At 44.6% G+C, this 23864-nt stretch overlaps 1 protein-coding gene across 2 annotated transcripts in view; it reads left to right on the top strand.

Annotated features, from left to right (window-relative positions):
- Nucleotides 1-23864, top strand: part of RANBP17 (RAN binding protein 17) — a 253947-nt gene that overhangs the window by 12714 nt on the left and 217369 nt on the right. For both annotated transcript variants that reach the window (XM_075009426.1, XM_075009427.1), the window contains 7 exons: nucleotides 3558-3623; nucleotides 4697-4801; nucleotides 12896-13061; nucleotides 14475-14548; nucleotides 18505-18624; nucleotides 20492-20638; nucleotides 21601-21773. In XM_075009426.1, the coding sequence (XP_074865527.1) occupies nucleotides 3558-3623; nucleotides 4697-4801; nucleotides 12896-13061; nucleotides 14475-14548; nucleotides 18505-18624; nucleotides 20492-20638; nucleotides 21601-21773 (851 nt within the window). The remainder of the gene's footprint in view (nucleotides 1-3557; nucleotides 3624-4696; nucleotides 4802-12895; nucleotides 13062-14474; nucleotides 14549-18504; nucleotides 18625-20491; nucleotides 20639-21600; nucleotides 21774-23864) is intronic.

Genomic DNA, 23864 nt, shown 5'->3' with positions numbered 1-23864 from the left:
AAGCCCAATTCTTTCAGCCTTTCTTCATAAGTCATGTTCTCCAGACCTTTTATCATTCTAGTTGCTCTTCTCTGGACCTTCTCTAATTTCTCCACATCTTTCTTGAATTGGGGTGCCCAGAACTGGACACAATATTCCAGCTGAGGCCTAACCAGCGCAGAGTAGAGCGGTAGAATGATTTCTCGTGTCTTGTTCACAACACACCTGCTAATGCATCCCAGAATCATGTTTGCTTTTTTTGCAACAGCATCACACTGTTGACTCGTATTTAACTTGTGATCTACTAAAACCCCTAGATCCCTTTCTGCTGTACTCCTTCCTAGACAGTCTTTTCCCATTCTGTATGTGTGAAACAGATTATTCCTTCCTAAGTGCAGCACCTTACATTTATCTTCATCCTGTTTACTTCAGATCATTTCTCCAATTTATCTAGATCATTCTGAATTTTGACCCTATCCTCCAAGGTAGTTGCAACCCCTCCCAGCTTGGTATCATCTGCAAACTTAATAAGTGTACTTTCTATGCCAATATCCAAATCATTAATGAAGATATTGAACACAACTGGTCCCAAAACAGACCCCTGTGGAACCCCACTTGTTATGCTTTTCCAGCAGGATTGAGCACCAATAACTACTCTCTGGGTACAATTAGCCAGCCAGTTATGCACCCACCTTATTGCAGCCCCATTTAAGTTGGACTTGCCTAGTTTGTCGATAAGAATATTATGCTAGACCATATCAAATGCTTTACTAAAGTCTAGGTATACCACATCCACTGCTTCTCCCTTATCTACGAGTCTCGTTATCGTGTCAAAAAAAGCTATCAGGTTGGTTTGACATGATTTGTTTTTTACAAAACCATGCTGGCTGTTCCTTATCACTTTACTACCTTCCAAGTGCTTGCAGATGACTTCCTTAACTACCTGTTCCATTACCTTTCCTGGCACAGAAGTTAAGCTGTTCCTCTCTTTTTAAATAATTTTATTATAATGTGTTTAGTGAAATTGTTTAGCTAAATTGGGAATGACAAAATGTGGGGCATAATATTCATGAAACCACTCTAGGACTGTATATTGTTGCTTTTTTGTAGTTATTTTTATAAATGTAATTGGATTTTACATTTATTATTAAAATGATTGCAGTGTGACTCTGTTGCATAGTTCACTAATAATGGGTGCTTAAATACTAAACTTTGCTACTTAAGAGATTTCTTTCATTAAATTAAAAATTCTTGTAGAGGAGAAAATGAAACTACAAATCTACTGGTGAATTGAATTTACTATTGAAATGGGGGGAAGCAAACATAAAAAGCTTAAGCCGTAATAGTATATGTTGATAATTAGCAAATAGCATTCTTAGGTATGTGCATCTTAGCATTCATGTATAAATTTGGACCAGTTTGAATTAGAGTGTAACTTAGCATGCAGAGAAGGCGGTTAGGACTTGGGACTCCTAGTCTCAGGTCTTCCAATCACTCTCCATAAAAACTAAGGCAAGGTTAAGGTTTAGTTCTTCCCATCTGTAAAATGTTTGTTTTCTTATCACCTGGGGCTTGTGTGACGTAATAAATATTTGCAACTTGCTTTGGTGTTCTGATATGAAAGATGCACTTTAAGTTGTTCAGGTTACAATTCAAGATCTCTTTATATAATATGCTCCGTGATTGTGTTTTTTTTTTTTTTTTTTGTACTGGCATACTTTTTAGTTTGAACAAAAACTGAACCACAAACAAACCAAAGCCATAGAGTGCCACAAGACCAATATCAAGAGTGTCACATGAAAAATGCACATTTAAACCATATACAAATAAGTCTAGACGACTAAATTAGAACAGTGACCTTGAAGGAGCCTTGCTTCTCTGTTGTTTGGTGCCCAGTTAACCTGAAAGCTCAATTAACTGACATTTTCCAGTACCTCCCAGTACAATCTTCTGGGACTGGTACACTGCCCATCACACATCTCCTAGAGCTGGAAGGGACCTCAGGAGGTCATCTAGTCCAGTCCCCTGCCCTCTTGGCAGGACCAAGCATCAACCCTGACATCTTATTTGCCCCAATCCCTAAAAGGGCCTCCTCAAGGATTGAGCTCACAGCCCTGGGTTTAGCAGGCCAATGCTCAAACCACTGAGCTATCCCTCCTTCTACCATGTTATACGATTGCAATTTCTGCCCTCTACTTTTATGCCAGTGAGTCAGAAGACAAGGAAGCAAACTGAAATCTGGGATTTATTCAAAAAAGCAGCTTCCAGGGAGTGTCATAGCATCATTATGCCTATATCTTCTACGTCTACAATTTTAATTGATGTTGATGTTGATAATGATGACCCTGAGGCACTGTAAGATCCAGATGTCACTGAATCGTCAAAGGAAGATTAAATCACATTCAGTATAGTTTTAGTGTTATGTTTGTTTTAGTAATCTGGGAGTACACCATGTGCTGCCCATAGTAATATGTAGTGTCATAAGATAACCTACTGTATAGAAAACACAAGTGTTTCAAGAAACCAGCCATTCTACAGTGCAGCACTACTACTGGATTGGTAAGTAAATCTATGCTATTTTTTTATGGTACTCTAATTCTTCGAAAATTGTTATTCCATTGGTAAAGTATAACTTTCAGTTAATCAGTGCCCCTCCACTTGTCCCCAACATGCTGGTTAACAGAGCTTTTGCTGTATGTGCGCATTGCAGTGTGTTGAGAAGATTGACAAAACTGGATTGTCAAGCAAAAAAAGAAGGAAATTAATTCCATCATCAGGGACCAATGTGTGGAATACATTTTGTTATGTGCACTGAGGCATATGCAGATGTGTACGTCAATAGCAACACATGCTGCCTGCTCTGAGTGACTGTGGGCACTCTGCCAATCGGCTCAACAGCACTAAATCTCTACTGGGTGGCCGCCCAAGTGCTTAGTTTACAGGGAACACTATCAGGGACCGTCTCCTGAGAAGCATGTTTTACTATTAAGTGCCTTATAATGGCCCAGTGAAGGGAGCTCTGATATGCTCCACTACTAACATGTAGACGCCTGCAGGGTGGAGTATGGTACACCAAAACCAGCATGTTGCTTGCCAGTGTAACAGGAAATGTTTAACCAGCTCCGAGTGAACATCTGTACTCTTCTGAAAAAATGCAATCTGACCTTTAATCCACCCACAACAGGTTTTTTTTAACCTCTGATCTAAACTATTTGGAATTATTATAGCTACCTTGGAAGGATAAAGGATTGAATTAACCTTAGAGAAGTGTTTTAATAGTGAAGTTCCTCTAAAGTAGGTGTTCAGAACATGTATTTCTAAACTGATTATATATATTACAATAATATGCTTAACTTTTAATGTTTTATGATGAGATTTTGTAAGTCCCATCGGGGATTTGGACTTGCAATTCATACTAGTTTTAATGAGAATTGGACATCTAAATCTTGTAGACAGCTTTAAAAAAATCTCAGGCGAAAAATGTAAGTTCCCCCGACCTGTTTCTGCTAATATTAGAAATATAAAGTGTAACATTTTAGATGTATAGATTAGGGAATTTATCTGTTTTTGTTCTGTAGGCGACTGTGGACCATTATATCATAGGAGTGATGATCCTTTCAGAACTGACTCAGGAAATGAACCTAGTAAGTGTGTGTAATTTTTCCCTTTTGCAAGAGATAAATGTAATGCTGCTAAAGCAATATGTCAGTGGCCTTGCACACTGTAGAAGTGGTATTAAAAAACAGGAGTTCGACAGAGGATTCTTTTGTTTTCATATCTGAGGTGTTTAGGGAACTAAGGCTTCTCAAAGAATGGACATGACCTGAAAGTAGGTTTGCCCATCAGCTGCAGGAGACAGGAATGAGAAAAACACTGCCAAAATATGTATGTAGCAGCAAAGGCGCATCAATACAAGCTTCAGTTGTACAAGCTCACTCAAAATATTGGGTGCATATGTTGCTAGCCCATATCATACAGGCTGCCATGTTGTCACTGTTTTTTAGTTGTGCAAACTAGATTAAAGCTACCATAGGTATGCCTGTGTGAGCTGCAGTCACTTCTCCAATTACACTGTAGACATACCCTTCATCGCATTACCAATCTCAGAGTTTGCTCTTTGTGTGTTTTGTACATGATGTTCAAGGAAGAATTACCCTGGTGAGTGAATGTGGATCATAGTGTTCGTGGTTAGGGATGGAGAGTAGGGATCAAGCTAGAAATGGAGAGTATTGCTCAGAGAAAAGCAGATCCTCCAAAATCGAAGCAAAGGGAAAATGATTTGGTGACCTGAGTTGATAACAGCAGTAAAACAGGAACAGTCCAAGTGCAGCCAGTCCCTCCCTCTCTTACAGAGCTCAGGAGTGCATGGGCAGTTTCACATGAGATTCCTAAGTGGTGCTTTGCAGAGTAGTTGCTGAATATTTCTTTGCTTGGTTTTGCTTGTTCATAGTGTTGCTATAGACCCAGTAGGTCCCCATCATGAGCAGGACATAGAACAATAATATGGTAATATAGTTAAAAATAGACTAAGAACAGCAATGGATAGTTAAGCACAGTCAGTGAGTGTTGGTGAGAGATATCAAGGGGCCTGGGCTTGGTACCAAACTACAGTCTTCATCTGTACCGACTAATGACTCTTGTGCCAGAAGTGTCCTTTCACTAGTCCTTAAGGAAGAAAGATTTTATTTTTTAAATTCTTGTGGCCTTATTTTTTTAGGTTGATTATTCAAGACCTTCTGCAAAACATCGTAAAATAGCTACCTCATTTCGTGACACATCTTTAAAAGATATTTTGATGTTGGCGTGCTCTCTTCTAAAGGAGGTAAGACTGTTTTTTATAATTAAAGCTAGTCTTAAAATGCCTTCAGAGCCAGGCTCTTATGTTTTTGTTTCTTTAAATTTATGGTAGATGTTCCTCTGAGTAGACAACGACCGTCTAAGATAAGTGTTTCCTTACATCAAATTTGAACAGGCACAAGCAACTGTTAGAATTTTTGAATTTGAATGCCTGTTCAGTTAGTCTGTGCTTTTTCATTTATGTGCTGTCTTCCAGAGTAGGCAGCATGTGCCCTACAATGTTTCCCTAATTTAGCTTCACCTTGTACCTTGGTGCTATTAAAAATAAATAAATAAAAAAAATCCTGTTGATATGGCAGAGCAGCTTGGTCTAATGGATTTCTGCCTCTTTTGCTAGCCCTGTCAGCTTCTGTGGCACTCCGAGGTAGTTTAGAGCTCAGCCCCTTCATGATTTTTCAGCTGGAATGTCTGCTTGAAAAGGGACCCTGGTGGCTCCAGTCAGCGTTGCTGACCAGGCTGTTAAAAGTCCAGTTGGCAGTGTAGCAGGGTTAAGGCAGGCTCCTGCCTCCTGTGGCTTTGTGCAGCTCCCAGAAGCATCCAGCATTTTTAGGTGGAGGGGCAGTGAGGAAAGCTCTGCATGTGGCCAGTGCCACCTCCCAGGGGCAGCTGCAAAGGCACGGGCAGTGTGCACCGTACAGAGCTGCCACTTGCCACTTCTGCGAACATTGAAGAACCAGGGCAGAGAATCATAGAATACTAGGACTGGAAGGAACCTTGAGAGGTCATTGAGTCCAGCGCCCTGCCCTCATGGCAGGACCAAATACTGTCTAGACCATCCCTGATAGACATTTACCTAACCTGTTCTTTAATAGCTCCAGAGATGGAGATTCTGCAACCTCCCTAGGCAATTTATTCCACTATTTGACCACCCTGACAGTTGGGAACTTTTTCCGAAGGTCCAGCCTAAATCTCCCTTGCTGCAGTTTAAGCCCATTGCTTCTTGCTCTATCCTCAGAGGCCAAGAACAAGTTTTCTCCCTCCTCCTTATGACACCCTTTTAGATACCTGAAAACCACTATCATGTCTTCCTCTCAGTCTTTTTTTTTTTTTTTTCCAAACTAAACAAGCCCAGTTCTTTCAGCTTGTCTTCATAGGTCATGTTCTCTAGACCTTCGATCATTCTTGTTGCTCTTTTCTGGACCCTTTCCAATTTCTCCACATCTTTCTTGAAATGCGGCACCCAGAACTGGACACAATACTCCAGCTGAGGCCTAATCAGCGCAGAGTAGAGCGGAAGAATGACTTCTCGTGTCTTGTTCACAACACACCTGTTAAAGCATCCCAGAATCATGTTTGCTTCTTTTGCAACAGCATCACACTGTTGACTCATATTTAACTTGTGGTCCACTATAACCCCTAGATCCCTTTCTGCCATACTCCTTCCTAGACAGTCACTTCCCATTCTGAATGTGTGAAACTGATTGATTGTTCCTTCCTGAGTGGAGCACTTTGCATTTGTCTTTATTAAGGAGCCTACATTAGCCCCTTTGCACCACCAGCAGGTACTGCCCTCTGGAATGCACATCCTGAACCTGCTGCCTTGGGTCAGAATGCCCTTCTACACTCAAATTCCCTCCTGGAACCCATACCCCTTCCCACAACCTGACCTCTTGGCCCAAGCCAGGAGACCCCTTCTGCATCCCTCATTCCCAGCCACACCAGAGCCCCAGCTGGAGCTCATACATCTTTCCACACTCCAAGCCACTGCACCAGCTGATGGAGGGAGGCGGGGCTGGAGTGAGTGGGAGTGGGGCAATGGTATTTGGCTTCTTGTAAAGATAGCTAAAGTTGGCACTCTAGTTTGGCTGCAAGTGCTGAGGAGCAGTTTTCAGTAGCCTAAGTGTCTCAGGCCCAGGTAGGATTAAGGGACACCAAAACTGGATCTTGCTCTTTCCTTCATCTTTGCTGCTGCTCGAGACCTTAATTGTGCACAGGAAGCTGCTGCACTCTGTTGGCATCTGAGAGTAATCTGTTAAAAACAACACTTGATTCCCTCTCCGTTGGTGCTTTCTTTGGCTGCTGCTGATTGCTTAAAACTTGAGATAATCAAATGATTTATTTGGGTGCTGAAATTTGGACTCAGGAGCCGAACTTTGGCGCACACGGGTTTTTTTTAATTCTTGGCCACAACCCTTGGAAAGTAGATGATGGCAACAATGACTGGGGCTGAAGGTATAATCTTTGGACTGTTGAAGGTGACTATAAAGCCCATATTCACTGAATTTTTTAAATCAGTGAGGCGCATGCGCGTTCACAGAAAAGTTCTGTACCATCTAAAAGAAATATTAGGTTCAGAGATATCTAGAACTCCTTCACAGAGGGTACAAATCTCTTGCAAATGGGTACAATGCAATATTAAGGTTCTCTCTCGACATATGCCCCACTAAGCATTCTGTAGCCTAATTGCCTTCAAGCACCACTGAACTGACGTTAAATCAATACTGTCAAGCATTAAAAAGTCATGTGTTCAGCCCCAGTCACCTTTCTGGGTAGTAGTTGGCATATAGTAATTAAAACAACTGTATAATGCCAACTTCTCTTCAGGAAACTTAGTAATAGGGATAGCATTTACTAACTTACTAAGTTGCACAGTAAGCTAACATTTTATCAAACCACTGGTCTAATTTCTACCCATAAAACGTAAACACTCGCATAAAAGCTTAGCAGAGTAACAAGTGTAATTGGAAAATAAAAATAAAATAGAGTAAGCTTTTGTTTTCCAAGCTGGGTACTTACAGCTCATGTATCATCACCAGTGACGAAGATTAAACAATTACAACTTGGTTTACAATTCTGCTGATGACACAAAATAGATTCCAGCTCTGTCTCCCAGAGTCAAAGCTTTTAGTCACTAAATCAACAGATATGGCTCTGAATATAAACGGGGGGCAGATGAAAGAGTAAGAAGGGGCTGCATTTTGTTCATTGTTTAAGCCAGAAAACTAACTCTCTAAGGCTATGTCTACACAGCAGCCCTATTTCAAAATAAGATATTCTGGAATAGTTATTCCAAAATAGCTATTTTGAAATAGGGCTGCAACACACAAAAGCTGGGTGTACAAGTGCATGAAACTTCGAAATAAGTGGCCCTCTTCCAACAGAATGGGAAGAGGGTCTACACGCACAACACTGTCTTTCGAAAGAAAATCGATGGAACAGAGTGCAGACATGAAAATCTGAACTCTGACCCCATATCAGGAAGATCGTCCCCTTTTGAAAAACTAAATTGAATGAGTACACATGTAGACACTCCACATGCTGCTTTTTCGAAAGAGGGGTTCGCCGTGGGGCCGCTCCAGCTGGCAGCAGCAGGGCTCTATGATCCTTGCGTCCGGCTGCCTTAAAGCTGTATGCACGCACGAACCCTGTGGCAGGAAGCTGAGAGCATGCTTGGAGCATCTCCCGCACATGCACCAGCCCTACGCTCTGAGTGCCAAGACCATGGCCAGTAGCCAGCCCCCACATGAGCCCCATGGCCCCCTCTTCGACCCCCTGCAGGGCTCCCAGGGTTCTGGGTGTGGGGTGGGGGAGAAAAAAAGGGCCCCCTCCTGGATGGAGTGGTTGCTGTAGGACCTCCTGGGCCTCTGGAAAGAAGAGGTGGTCCTCCCCCCAAGAGATGGGTGTCGGGCAGCGAAATGCCGCAGCCTTTGGGCACCTGGCTCAGGGCATCCTCACCAGGGGTCACCTGGAGTGTACTGCAGAACAGGTACATTCCAAGATGAAGGAGCTGCAGCAGGGCTACACCTGGGCCAGGGATCAGGCTGGCCGCTCCGGGGCAGCCCCAGCCACCTGCCCCTACTTCTGAGAGCTCTGGGGCATCCTGGGGCCCCAGGACAGCTCCCCACCCCTGGCACTCCTGGACACATTGGCCAGTGAGCCACAGCTGGAGGAGGAGGAGCAGCTGGACCAGGTACCCAGGAGGCCAAGGGCACCATGGAGTGGTTGACGAGGAGGGAGACCTCACCATCCACATCCCCACCTGCTTGTCCAGCTGGACAACCGGGAGCTGGGTATCCCTGGACGTCACCGAGGGACCCTCTGGTATGTAGATGGCAGGGCACGCACCCCCTCTATAAGGTGGGGGTGATGCATCGGCCAGCTGGCCACACACAGGACCAGTGGACCCAGGCTGCACACATCAGCCCGTCATGGTATGCAACACCCCATGGTGGCCCATCAGCCATACCCAGCACCCACCCCCAGTGGACAGCGCCACAAGCCGCAAACAAAAGGGTGGTGGCCAGTCATTGCTGCACAGCACCAAGGGACTGTGCACTGCAGGCAGGGAAGGCCCACCCGTGTGAGAGGCCCCCAGATGCATCACCATCAGATGGGATGCCCAGCCCATGGGGGGGGTGGGTTGGCACCCCATGGGGAGGGTGCTTTGGGGGAGAGGCAGGTGCCCTGTGGGGGGGGCGGGGCCATGGGTGTCCTTGGAGGGGTGGCCCCCGACCAGACCTCTCTTCAGCCATGGTACACTACTGACATGCTGTCCCCACTCGGCATATAGCTGTAACATGTGTGGGCCAGGAGAGTCCAGCGCCATCGCTGGTCCCCAAGAGCCACCCAGTGGATGTTGGAGGTGGCCAAGCACCACCCCGTACCATGTGCCGTTGGGGCCACAGCTGGAGGGCCTAGTGTCGGGCCAAGGAGGATGCAGCTGGCCAGCATGAGGCCGAGTTGGAGTGGTGGAGTGTGGTGTGGGAGAGACGGCTGCACACCCTGGAGGGCATTGGCTAGATGCTCCAGGAGCATGTGGCCAGCGTTGCCCGCCTCCTGTCTCCCCCCGGGCAGCTCTCCTCGCTGAGCCTGCTTCCACCGCCCCTGCTGAGCCACCCAACTCCCACCACGCTGGCCTTACCTGCAGGTGCTTCCTGCACCCTCCCCTCCCTGATGCGGAACCCACATCTGGGGAGGCAGGGGATCCAGGGGCTGACAGGGCTCATGGCCCACCACTCCAGCCCTGGAATGAGCCCCCTGCTCCCCTCCAGGTTAGGTGCTCCCCCAACCCCCCCTCCACACCACATCCCCCCCCCGCAACCTGTACTTAGTTTAATATACTATCCCATTCTTGATAAATGTTTGTTTACCATGCGCTTCCTTGTGATGAGTTCTTGAGGGAGGGATGGTGGGTGGTGGATGTGTGGGTGCGGTGCTGGAGGGGGTGGCAGCAGGGCTGATGGTGGCAGAGACGGCAGGTGGTGGATGTGCGTGGGGGGTGGGTGCAGGTGCAGGTCACAGGTGGTCATCCACAAAGGCCTGCCTGAGGGCCTCCCTAATACGGTGGCCATCCTGGTGGGCCTGGTGGATGAGGGCGGTGCCCAGCTGCTCATAGCCAGCGCTGGCTGCATGGTCCCCCCAAGAACTTAGGCAGCCCCTTTCTCTTCCACAACATTGGGGAGGATGCAACAGGAGCCCACCACCTGGGGCACGTTGAGGACCCTGACCTCCAACCGCGTGTCGAAGTACCTCCACCGCCTCTTAAGGCACACGAAGACCTGCTCCACAAGGTTGAGGGCATGGTTGATGCGCTGGTTGAACACTTCCCAGGTGGGCTCAAGGTGTCCCATGTACGGCCACGTGAGCCACAGATGGAGGAGGTATGCTGCATCTGCCACCATGCAGAGTGGCATGGTGACGTCCTCCCCCACCGGGATCTTCCGCTCGGGGAGGAATGCGCTGGCAGAGCCCAGAGTTCTGGCAGACCCAGGCATCATGCGTGTTGCCAGCTCGGCCCATGTAGATGTCTGTGAACCAGCCCCTGGCATCCACTGTGGCCTGGAGCACCACTGAATGGTAGCCTTTCCTGTTGATGTACTGGCTGGCGGTGTGTGGCAGGACGCGGATGGGGATGTGTGCACCATCCAAAACACTGAAGCAGATGGTGAAGCCCAGATCCTGGAAGCCTGCAATGGTGATATCCAGATCCCTCAGGCAGACAACCCTGTGCAGCAGCATCACGTTGATGGCTCTGAGCTGCATGAGGGAGAGGTAGACGTGTACTCTAGTGCAGGTGTGGTGGACTGTCTTCCCCCTCCTGTCCTGTCCCGTGCAGCTGGGGGTTCCTCTCGCCCTGGCCCCTCCACCCAACCATGGGAGACATGTGACCCTGCCCTGCTGTACCTCCATAACTACGGCCCTGACAGTGGCCTTGCCCACCCTGAACTGTTGTCCCATGGAGCGGTAGGAGTCCAGGATGGCCCATTTCCAGATGGCAATCGTGACCGATTTCTCTAGGATGAGAGCAGGCCATATGCAGGTGTCTGCACTCTAGCAGCAGGACACGAACCAGTGGCAGATCTCCTCAAAGGTCTGCCTCAACATGCAGGAGTTATTCAGCCACCTTTCCTTGTCCCATTCTCCCAGCACCAAGCTCTTCCACGACTCCGTGCTGCTGGGTTGGTCCAGAGGCAGCGGGGCACTTGGGGGGGTGGGGGCAGGGGAAATCCCTGGTGGTGCCCTGGATGGGGGGGCGCCACAGCCCCAGGGGGACCATCCAGCCTCCTGATTGGGTGCAGCTGCAGCAATGGTGCAGAGCATTGACAGCAGGGTCTCGAGAATGAGGGTGTCCTCCTGCAGGAGCTGCTGCTGAGCCTCCATCTTGGAACACGAGTGGGCTGTGCCATGCTGGGAACAGCTGGGCAGCACTCAGCTTGTGGGGAGTGGAGGGTGGCGGGAGGGGCCCTTTAAGGGCGTGGCTGGCTGCGGCCCTGGAAGGGCTTGTTGGCCGTGGGACCCTGTCCGCTGTGTTTCCTGCCTCCCCTCTTTCAGAGGAGAGCTTGAAGCTGTGTGGACGCTCTCTTTCGAAAGACCGCAGCAGCACTTCGAAAGGACGGATCGACCTGTCAATCCGCTATTGGCATGCGGTTGCTCCCTTTTGAAGGCCACTATTTCAACTGCTGAACATTGATTTTCGCCCTTTCGAAAGGGTGCTTGTGTGTAGACTCGGCTATAATGTATTTTGGAATAGCACTTAATTATAAACTAATTATTTTGAAATAAGCATTATCCTGTGTCTTAACAGTACCTAATAGTAATTTCGAATAGATGCTGTTCCTCCTGTAATGAGGCTTACTGGTTTTGAAATAATGCACCCACTATTTCAAATTTCTTTTGAATAAGTGTGTGCGTCATGTAGACGACAGCAAAGTTATTTCGAAATCACAGCTGTGTTGTCGACATAACTTGGCTGCGTGGCCATAGCATAAGAGAACAATTTCCAAACCTTCAGGAACTATAGTGACTAATGTTTGAATCTTGAAACTCACTCTTGGCCTTTGTGGCTAAGATCAAGTGTAGTACCTTTTATACTATATGTTTATTGTCATGGACAGTTGTTTAATTAGTGGTTGTGGTTTTTTTCTTTGTAATTATATGTTATGGTAATGGCTGTAGTTAGAGAAGGGCCAGTGTAAAACTGTAATCTTACTCAGAATGTATGCTCCATTTAAGCTTCCAGGTCACATCAGAGTGTTTACTCTTGGGTCTGTTGGACTAGCAAAGCAGCTGAGGGACAGTGAATTGTATTCTATTCTGATCTTATATAGCCCCAAACTGTTAGCTAAATTCCGATTGCAGGCTCTTTATTGCTGATGATGATGTAAAACCAAAAAAACCCATTCTGGTTTTCATATCCCTAAGGAGTTTCTGGAGATTTTGAATTGTAAAGTGAAGAAATATTTGTTCTGGAGTAAATGAGGGGAAATGAGTATGGAACACTAACTGTAAAATTTATATACATTTTTTGAAGTATATCCACACTTTAAAGATGAGGTCTGCATCTTGGAGATACACAATGCATACACTAATATTGCAGGAAAATGGATTGCTTTAATTGCCATTTTTAGAGAGAAGAGAACCATGTCTTACAGGAATAAATACCTAATTTACTTTACACATTAAGGGCAAAAATCTTTACAGATTAAAATTTGTTTTAAAAATTGCAATTTCTTTTTGTACTGACTGTTCTAAAGATTTTGAACCACATTTTCTGTTTTCAAATTACATCATCTGTTCTATGCAAACAACTTAATTAAATATCTTAATTTCTTAAATACAGTTATTGGCAAAACCTTTAAACCTTCAGGATCAACAACAACAAAGTTTAGCAATGCATCTCTTGAAACTTGTCCTCAACTGTCTTAACTTTGACTTCATTGGCAATTCAGCAGATGAATCTGCAGATGATCTATGCACTGTACAGATCCCAACAAACTGGAGAACAAGTAAGAAAACAGTTAACGGTAAAGTGCATTCTACATGTAGGGCTTGTCTACACTTGCCCCCAACTTCGAAGGGGGCACTTTAATCAGGGCGATGGGAGATTACTAATAAAGTGCTGCGGTGAATATGCAGCACTTCATTAGGCTAATTCTCCCCCACGGTAACTTCGAAGTGCTGGTTTGCGTGTAGCCTCGGGCCCTTCGAAGTGCCTGCGCTACTTCGAAGTACCTTTACTCCCCAAAATTTTGAGGAGTAAAGGCACTTTGAAGTAGCGCGGTTATGCATTCTGGCACTTTGAAGTTTGGCACTTGGAAGTTGCTGCAGGGGAGAATTAGCGTTATGAAGTGCTGCATATTCACCATAGAACTTCATTAATAATCTCCCATCGCCCTTATTAACATGTCCTTGTTGAAGTTGGGGGCAAATGTAGACCCAGCCATAGTGAAATGTGTTATCTGTTAGTGTTGATACAGTACTTATAATTAGATAATTATCTAAGATATTTTCTTATACGGTAGTTCTGTTTGCTAATATATTAAAAAGCAAATCTCATGGCTATTTTGTTTCTAATGCCTATCTATAACAGAAACAGAAAGAAAAGAAACAATGTACCATACCACACAGCAATGTGCAATTCAAACTGTTCTCTGTAGGTTCTTGTGTCAGATCCATCACCAAAGTATCCGACTGTCTTGAGGAGCTGCAGTAAACTCTGTGTGTATATGGTATAGGTCATTTATAGAATCATGTTCCTGGGTATCCATATGTGACAGAGCAAAGTCTCTTCACTTCTTCTGCTCTGTCTACACAGACTATTTAGAGACTTTTAGTTTTTAAACACCGCCGTATGGTTTGTTTACATTCAGTCCTACCAGGCCATACATATCATTTATATATCATCAGATTCTCCTCAGTCCTCTGCCAAGGAAGAGAGAGGAAAGAGGTGTCTCCCCACCAGAGATCCTTTTTGTTTCTGACTCCTTGGCTCTGACATAGCCTGAACTCCTCCTTGTGCTTTCAACTGCCCTCTGTTTTAAAGGACCAATTAGCTGGTTAATCCACCCTCCAGGCCATTCTAATCTACGGGTTAGGCACAATTTAAGTGACAAGCATTCTGGCTCAGCTGTTGGTCCCAGTACTTGGCATACCTTTATAGGATGAGATCTGAGATAATTTTATAATTACAAGTACTGTATCAAACGTGTTGCATGACTTGTATAGTTATTTTTTTTTCTTTTGGCATATAAAATAGGTTAATTGTGCTGAATTATTACAAGATTTTATAAGCGTTATTAGTACAATTATATTATTTTTTTCTTTAATCAGAACTGTGCCTTCGTTGTAGCATTTTTATGAAAAATAAAAAACAATTCCATTGAGAAACAGTGATTAAAAAAGATCTTTTTTTCCATTAGTCTTCCTAGAACCGGAGACCTTGGATCTGTTTTTCGATTTGTATCATTCCCTTCCACCAGTACTGTCTCAGTTGGTAAGTAAAGCTGAGTGACTTACATTATAATAATTACTAAAACAAAAATGCCTTTTGACTTCGTACATTTATCAAACATGCAAGTTAAATGTTTACTCCCTGTCTATCTCCACTAATATGGTTAGTACCACTTGCATATAATTTGGGCCCTCCGTTGTAAATGGAGATGTGAAATTATGCTTGTTTAATGTCTTCGGTAACCTCTTGGTCGTGATTTTTCCACCTGATACAATATAAATATAAAATGTATTAAGAATATGATTAAGGTTACAAAGTCAAGCCCTCAGAAGTTAGGAAATGCCAGAATTCAGGCTGCCTCTACACCCTTAATTGGACCTTTAATGTATATGCATTTTGACATAGTCTCTAATCATGATGATGCACTATTTTATCTCCAGGACTGTCATCTCTCATTCAGAGCAACCAGTGTTTTTTGAGGTGTCTCCTTACCATCATCTCCTAATCTACTGCCTAATCCAGTCACAGCCTTCCCACCATTCACTGCCAGTCACAGTTTCTGTCCCTCCTACATCCCTTCTTCAAGTCTCAATCTCACCTGTCTCCCTTTACTTAGCCTGTTACTTGGACACAGCTGAATTCTTTTTGCTGAAACTTACCAAAAAAAAATATCACCTCAGGCAGACAACCAACATGACAAATTTTAGTCAAACAGTTTGTTCGTTCTCTGAGTAGCATCCCTGTGGATGCTCTACTGTAAGAGCAGTAGCTCCACCTGCATCTTGGATCAGAGATCTTAGGTACCAGTGCCTGCTGGGCCTCACACGTGCTTCTCCTCTTCTTATATCAGGGTTGCGGTCTATGTATAGCCCTGTACAGTCCAACTGCCCTTAGTTTATTCTCAGCCACTTTTGGTGTAAGACAGAATCCAGATCTATTTTTGGAGCATGCTCTTTAATGCACCTTATTTCAGTAGGTTTTTTCTGTTTTCATGATTTTTTTTTTTTCTTTTTCCCCCTATTCAGAAGTTAAAAATTTTTGTAACTCTTTCCTCCCCATTATCTTATACTTTCCTGTTTCCTGTCCTCCCTGATTGGGAGCTCCCCCCTTCAGGACTACGCTGGGATCATCCTACTTCAAGAAGTATCTCTCCTGTGGGTAAGCCTTACTCATAAGCAATGGTCACTCACTGTGCATCTGCTGTCTCGATGAAGGCAGTCTCACACTGAAATAATCACTGGCTGACATACTGTTTGTTGGGACCAAGAAGCACAGCAAAAGAGCTTTCAAAACAATTCCTCCAACTGCTCAGCCCTTTGGTAGTGGCCATGTTTGTGGTAAAACGTGCAAAGTTACATATGCATAGTCTCCAAGTGTGGCTACTCACAGTGTAAGCACCTCACAGACAGTCTTCATAAACTCCTCTCTATGCCTGTCAAGATCAAGGACTCACTGCACTGATGGGCACAATCCCGAACATCTGTATGGGCGTCCTTTTTCTCCAGCCAGCACTTTCCCCAATTCTATCAACTGATGCCTTCCAAATCAGTAGGGAGTACTCCTTCAGACCCACGTGGTTCAGAAAAAGTGGGACACCACATCAGTTTTCTAGAGCTGTGAGTGATTCAGGACCCATGCTGACATTTGTTACCATTGATCAAAGATGGGACAGACAATATTGCTAACATGTTGTTATACATGAACGGACAAGGCAGACTGAGGTGCCGCACACTATGCTTAGAAGCACTGAAATTGTGGAATTAGTGTATCTACAACAACATTGATATTTTGGCCGCATTGAGGCACACTCCCTGAGCAGACGCTTCTCGCAAGAGCATAACTGGGAACTAGATACCAAGAGTCCTTCAGTACATATTCATCTGCTGCGGATTTCACTACATACATTTCTCTTCCACACTAGAGAATGACAAATGCCTTCAGTTATGCTCATGGACAGGTCTAAGCCATGGGTCTCTGGAAGATGGCTTTCTCATTACAGGGGATGCTCTTACCACACTGTGTCTTTCTGCCCACCTTTTCCCTTCTTGTTCAAGGTACTCTGCAAAATACAGGTGGAATGAGCCCAAATCGTCTTCATAGGCTCAACATAACTATGACAAAATTGGTATTTTTACCTTTTATGCATGGTAGTGTGTTCGCTAATCACCATGCAATTGATTCCACGCTGCCTCTCACAGGATGCAGGCTGAATTTTCCATCCAAATCTGTGTCTTGTTCATCTGAAGGCACGGCCTGTTCATGGCTTCAGAATTCAGCGATGACTTATTCAGAGGCAATAGAACAGGTTCTCTCATCTAGCAGTAGCGGGCATGACATGACTTATCATGTTCATCTCCAAAAATCAGAAAAATTCTAAACCTAATACATACTCAATCATGCCTCACTGATTAAATGCCCTGTGATCACTTATTCTTGATTATATTCTAGGATTTTAAAGATCAGGCATATCTACAAGTTCCATATATATGCACTGGGCCACCATCCTAGCATTCTACCCCAAGATAAAAGCTGTTTTCATATTCACCTACCTGCTCATGAAGAGATTCCTTCAAGGCCTTTTGAATGTCACTTATGACATCCCACCCAAGTTTGGGATCCTAACATCCTTTTGCACCATCACCGGACCACTGTTTGAGTCCATGGCAATGTGATTTCTTATAGCCATTGTGTTGATCTGATGAGTAGAAAAAATGGGGTCTCTCGTAGAATATCCCCATATGCAGTTTTTCATAAGGACAAGGTCATCTTATACACACATTCAAAATTCCTACTCAAGTTACCAGCCTCCTTCCATTTGAGCCAATTTGTCCACCTTCCCTGTTCCTAAAGTCACATACCAACTGACAAAAAGTGATGCTACTTTCCTTGGCTACATCTACACTAGCACAAATCTTCAAAATGGCCATACAAATATTCGATAGGGGATATAAGGGGAATTTGAAGTTCCTGGGGTCCTTTCAAAAAGGACCCCGTCTGGACGAGCCGTGCAGCAGCGAAACGCTGCAATTTCGAAGAGCCACGGCTGGCGGCATGCTAATGAGGCATCGAATATGCATTTCAGCGCCATATTAGTAATCTGTGAAATGGCCATTTGCATGGCCATTTTGAAGATTTGCGCTAGTGTAGGCACGGCCCTTAGGTGTTAGGTGAGCAGTAACCTTTTACTTTGGTAAAGCTAAATCTTTCAGACAATCACCACTCCTCAGCTTCCGAATGACCAACGTGGGTATCTAAACGTTGTCTTTCCAAGTGAATCATACAGTGCATACGCATTTGTTGTCAACTGCATAACCAGCTACCTCCACCTGGAATTTAGCCACATTCCTCTAGCTCGCTGTCCACCTCAGTTGCCTTTCTCAACAATGTCCCAATTACTGACATTTGCAAAATAGCCACCTGCACATCTGTGGACACTTGTGGTCAACACTGTGCAGTTGTCCATGATGCAGCATGATATGCCCTATTAAGGTGCACCATCCTTTCCTCCTTACTGGACACCATTACAAATCCCTAGCCCTCCATCTCTGAGCACTACTTCACAGTTACCTACAAAGTAGCACACATAAGGACACTACTCAAAGAAGCACTCCAATGCCTGTTTTGCTTCCCAAAGATAAGTCCAGTAGTAGAGAGAGAACTGAGGGTGATTAGACTGCACATTAATCTATATAGATGCCACTCATAGCATGAGACAGGGAAGAGCATATGTGTGGTCAGTGGGCACTGCTATCAAAGATCTCTTGATCTCAGGCCCAAGGGATGCTGCTGCACCTATATTGGAGAATCCATAGGGGGACACATCTCAAAAAAACCTCAGTTAATGCATAGGGTGAGTAACATTTTCTTTGGCAGTTAATATAAGTGGAAAAAATGGTCTTATCGTGGGATGTGTCAAGCAGTCTGAAAAACAAGTGATACAACAACCCTTGTAAGAATCCTTCCCACTATTTCCTTTTTTAATTTTACAATTTTTTTAGGCACTTTCCTGTTTAGTTCAGTTTGCTTCTGCAAGAAGATCTTTATTTAGCAATCCAGAACGTGCCAAGTATCTTGGTAATCTAATCAAAGGAGTGAAAAGAATCCTTGAAAATCCTCAGGTATTTGTTTTTTTTAATTCTTTGCAAGTGTTAAACTTATTTATAAATTTCTGTGCCTTGTCACAACTCTGTTACCTCTCTTCATTGCTCATGACTTAAGCTATGTTTTAGTCATGGACGTTTTTAGTAAAATTATACACAGATCATGGGCAGTAAATAACAGTTCACAGCTCATAGCTTGTCCATGACTTGTACTGTAACACAAATTTGGGCTGGGGGCCCGTGGGTGCTCTGTGGGGTGGTCAGTCTGGGGGCACCAGGAAGGGGAGTTGCCAAAGGTGCTGGCAGGAGGTCGGGTGATGGCATGCAGCCCGAGACCCCTGCTGGTGCTGGAACTCAGCAGCAGTGTTTAGCTTGGTACCCCTGCTGATGCTGTAGGGAGGGAGGATTGGCCAGGCTTGTGGACTTCTTACCTGGCTATGCATAGCTCCACAGAAGTGGCTGGCAAGTCCCTGCATCTTATAGGGGGAGTGAAAGCCAAGGGAGTTCTTCCACATGCTGCCCCCACCACAAATTCTGGCTGCATAGCTGAGAATAATTTGGCTAGGAACTGCATCCAGTGGGTGCTGCTGGCAGCAGCAGCATGCAGAGGGGGCCCCCAGCATTCCTTCCCCTTAGAAGCTGCATGGACATGTTGGCCACTTCCAGGAAGCCCCTTGATTTAAGCATCATCCCATGCCCCCAATCTCCTGCCATAGCCCTGAGCACCTTCCCAGACCCAAACTGCCCCAGCTGCAGCTAGTGCAGCTGATCTGGGTCTGCTTGGGCAGCCCTGGAGCCAGCTTCACCAGCTGCTCTTGAAGCCACAGAGATCAGCGAAAGTAACAGAATCGGTGACCTCCATGGCAGTCACGTAGCTGCACTCTGTCATCTGTTAAATTAACCACGTTTGAAGAGATGTTTTCTCATTGTCTAGCGCATGGAGGAGTAAAGACAAGAGACAATGGATGTGGTTTATTATGATGCACCTTTTAGATACACAGCATACTGTATATGGAAATACCTGGCAATAAATCATACAGCGCTGGTCATCATTCTTTCCGTAACTGTTTCTGCTTACTTGGGAGAGCTGCCATCAGCCTTTCTCCTTCCTAGCCTGGTCTCACTGAGCCTATTGCTGGGACCCCTTCCCCTATTGTGAATGTTAAAAGGGCCTGAAAAAGCATGGTGATTATCTTCCTGCTATACCAGACATTAGAAGCCCCAACCTCCCTTTGTCCGGCTTCCTTTAGAGAATGTCTCTCCCTAAATTCACTTTCAACTCCTGTTAATTCACTCTGAGTACTTGCACTGAATACCTCTCACACTTGCTGTTTATTTAGTTGGGACATCTTGACCTAACCACCTCTCCTATCTCATCAGCTGACTTGCCTAGGGGTGGGGAAGGCTAGAAGATCTCACTCTGCCCCAGACAGTCTGGCAATGAAGAAAAAATTACTTCCCAACACCATACAAAAATGGGGCTAGCACAAGTCCACAGCTAATAATAAACCTTGGTTCAGCTCTAATTGCACAAATGGGAAGATGGGTGCTGCTAATCAGGGATTGTGAGAAAGATCAAGAGAATTCTTTCTGGAATACATGGGTGTAAATAATCTGCTGCATGTGGTGAATGAGTGACCATTCCTGGTCCAGACACTTCATAGAATCATAGGACAGAGATCATCGAGTCCAGCCTCTAACAGGTACTTCCTGTACCTGCTTTAACTCCAGGGAACTCTGTCCTCTTCTTCCTCCCTCTCATCTTCCAAGTAATGTACGTGCACGTGAAGTTTTTCTGTATTCTGTCGGCCAAGGAGGCCCTGCCTGCAGTTGCTGTGAGCATATTAGATTAGTCTGGTGATCTTTGTTTCTTGTGTAATTTTAGGGTTTATCTGATCCAGGTAATTACCATGAGTTCTGTCGGTTTTTGGCTCGTCTAAAGACAAACTACCAGTTGGGTGAACTAGTAATGGTGAAGGATTACTCAGAGGTTATCAGATTGATAGCCAATTTCACTATTACTAGCCTACAGGTAAGGATATATACAGCCTTAAGTCCTTGATGGATGTGGGATTTGTTTTGTTGTTGCTGCTTTTCCTTTTTTGTTTTGTTTTCATTTTTATTTGGAGTTGGGTTTGTATTCAGTTAGTACATTTTCAAGTAAAATAAAACTGTGTTCCAAGTTTGCCCATAGCATAACTCTGTAAACTTCAGCCCTGGGCGTGCATCTTCCTATGTGTTTGTGCTGAAATATCTGGCACAGCGAATTACATGTAACAACCTCCAGAAGTTCAAGAGCTTGTGGGGGGCATTTCCTGGGTCTCACATGCCCAGTCCTGCAGGGAGAGGGGTTTTGGGGATTGAGCTCCAGGCCTGTTGAGGCCCCAAGCCTGGCAGGTACACCTTGTGGGCCCTATCTCTGCCAGGCAGTAGCCAGACATTTCTCCCCTCCTATGGATTTTTGCCAGGGTTTGTTGGACCCACTCGGTCACATAATGCCAGCGCACCCTCCCCTTGCTGGGAAGCTGCTGGAGACAACGAGTTGGGAGCTGTGGCGCTAATGAGAGGCAGAGGAGCTAACACACTGTTCCCTTCCTGCAACTCTGAGCTTTTGCTGCTGCCTCTTCACACACTTCCTGAGGGCAAGAGGAATATGTGACTCCAGGTGTTGTGGGGGAACCTTTAACTTGTGCCTCCCACTCTCAGCAGTTGTCTCTGTGTGAAGCTCCTGACACCCCTCCCAGTTTGGTAAGCAGAGAATTGTGGGAGACTGCAGGAGCTGTGCTGTACCTGTAAAAGAGCTGGATGCTGCTCTTGAGCTGCTGTTTGGCCACCCTAGTTTAGTATAGTTCAGCGGGGCCTCGATTCCAACTGGAATATTGGAGCATTTCCTCAATATAAGTAACACTAGTCATAAAGATAAGAGTTGTGTGGCTTTAAATTTTCACACTGAGATAAGATGTGCTCTAATTGAAATTACATGTTTCTTTGTAGCATTGGGAGTTTGCTCCAAACAGCGTTCACTACCTGCTAACTCTGTGGCAGAGAATGGTAGCATCGGTACCTTTTGTGAAATCAACAGAACCGCACCTCTTAGATACATATGCACCAGAGATCACAAAAGCATACATTACTTCTAGGCTGGAGTCAGTTCCTATAGTTATAAGGTAAACCTTTTTCAGTATGAATAGACCTTGGCAATTTTAGAGCACTGATTAGCTGGCATAGTGTTCTTTGTGTTGTATTGATTTTAAAACAAAAGCACAACTTCATGGCCTTGAGTCTCACGCCAGTCACTCCAGTTTCTCACTATTGTGAGATCAGAATCTGGTCCAGTGTCTTAAAAGCAAAAATGAAGTTGCTTTTTTTTTTTTTTTTTTTCAGGGTTCCCTTATTTTATAATATGTTCTGAGGCAGTTACAATATTTTTTTATACTGGGCTTCTTCTGAAATGTATACCTTCAGAGCAGGAGCTTCTCTCAGTACATCACAAAGGAAGGCAAACAATGAATTCCACCTCATATTGAAAGGCTGGGAGAAAGTAGCACTAGATGAGGTAGCATAATTATTTTTTTTAGCGTGGTTCTTCTCTGAAAAATGTCTGTAAAGACACCTCTTTTTACTCACCACATCTGCTCCCTGTTGTATTCAAAGTTGTAGTTGCTTATTTTAGTACAAAAATAAGCTATGAGGTGCTTATTTTTAAAAATATATTTATTCCTCTCTTCTCCACAGGCCCAATACAGCTAGGAGAGACTGAGCTGCATTCTATTCCAATTCAGAGATCATCAACAGAATTGCTAAGTTCCATTTGCAGAATCTCTCATGTTGTTGATGTCTGAACTGGGAGGAAGCCAGCTTGATTTGCAAGAAAAACCTTTAATTTATAAACTGAAATTATTCTGTCCAAAAGTAACTGACACAGGCAAAAACTGGAACACCATTATACCTTTTCTGTAGTCACTTTTCAGAGAATAACTGAACTTAAAATTGTTGAATAAAAGGGTTGTTTAACTTATTTCTGTGCTAAACGCCATGATAGCTTGGTTAATGAAATGCAAATCTGTGTTGAGTCCATATTATTTTTGCTTTGCAGTAGATGTTTAAGTGAGCACTACCCTTATTTGCTATATAGATGTATGCTGTTGTCCCAACTAGTCATTTTTATTTACTAACTTGACATTTTGTAACCAAAATCTCTCTTATATTTTAGACTAATTTACTATACAGTCACTTCAGATAAAACAACCAAAGATAAAACAGTGTTTTGCATGCCAGAAAATATTTAGCCCTTCTTTGGAGGCCTTTGTGCATTAAGCTGTGAAACTGTATAAAAGCTTTTGTCTCCTGTGGGCGCAGTAGTGCTTTCATCCTAGGATGCTGTCGTCGTGTGAGTCTGCACGAAGCAGAGCACTACCCTAGTCATCTCAATTCCTTTGATGCAAGACCTAAGTGGAACTACTTCTTAGGTCTGTGAGCATGTTAGCCTATGCTTTTACAGGGAGTTCAGTCCGTCATATTAAAAGTTAGAATAACTGGGGTCATTGCCTTGGATTATCACGTAGCGAGGTGCTGAGTTCTGAATGGGATTGAAAAACTGCCACCTGCTCAGCCATTGTTACAGAGACAGATGTGTCTTTGATGCCTACGATGCCTGGGACGGACAGGCTCTTAGTCTCCCGGGGGACAGTTTGCGGCACAGTCTCTTCTCAGATGAGGAGGAACAGTGTTAATACTACAGTCCTTGGAGTATCCTATCATTCCTTTGGGAGTTTTGACGTCTGCCTCTTTGCCAAGGTCTTCGTAAAAAGATCTGAGGTAAATTTTGCTACCCTTGCTTCAGTGACCCTGTCTTGTCAGGCCTCAAGTTCTCCTTCTTCAAGCAAATGGTTACAGAGGCTGAGCCCCCAGCCTACCGCGGTTGAGTGCTTCATGTTCCATTCAGATGGGCTGTTCTGACACTGCAATCTCTGTTGGCACCAAAAATTTCTTTGGTGTCCTTCCAGTAAGAATTGGTCAACATCACTATTGAGAGTCAGGTTTTCGTGCATTTTTGTTAAGAGAAAGGAAAAGAGGAGAAAGCATTCTGGTCTGTGAATGGAAAAAAAGACATTGTTCGTTGCCTCCTCTGTGGAGGCTTCTCTGCTGTGGAGACTGCTTACCTGTTTTGATGTTGGTCTTGTGATACTCACTAGCTCTACATCTAACAGCTGGTGAGCAGAACATACAGGCAGACGGCCTCAGCTGGAAACAACCAA

This window comes from Carettochelys insculpta, chromosome 15 (genome assembly GCF_033958435.1).
Source record: "Carettochelys insculpta isolate YL-2023 chromosome 15, ASM3395843v1, whole genome shotgun sequence".
NCBI lineage: Eukaryota > Metazoa > Chordata > Testudines > Carettochelyidae > Carettochelys > Carettochelys insculpta.
The sequence above is the reverse complement of the archived record's forward strand: the minus strand, read 5'-3'. Positions and strand labels throughout refer to the sequence as shown.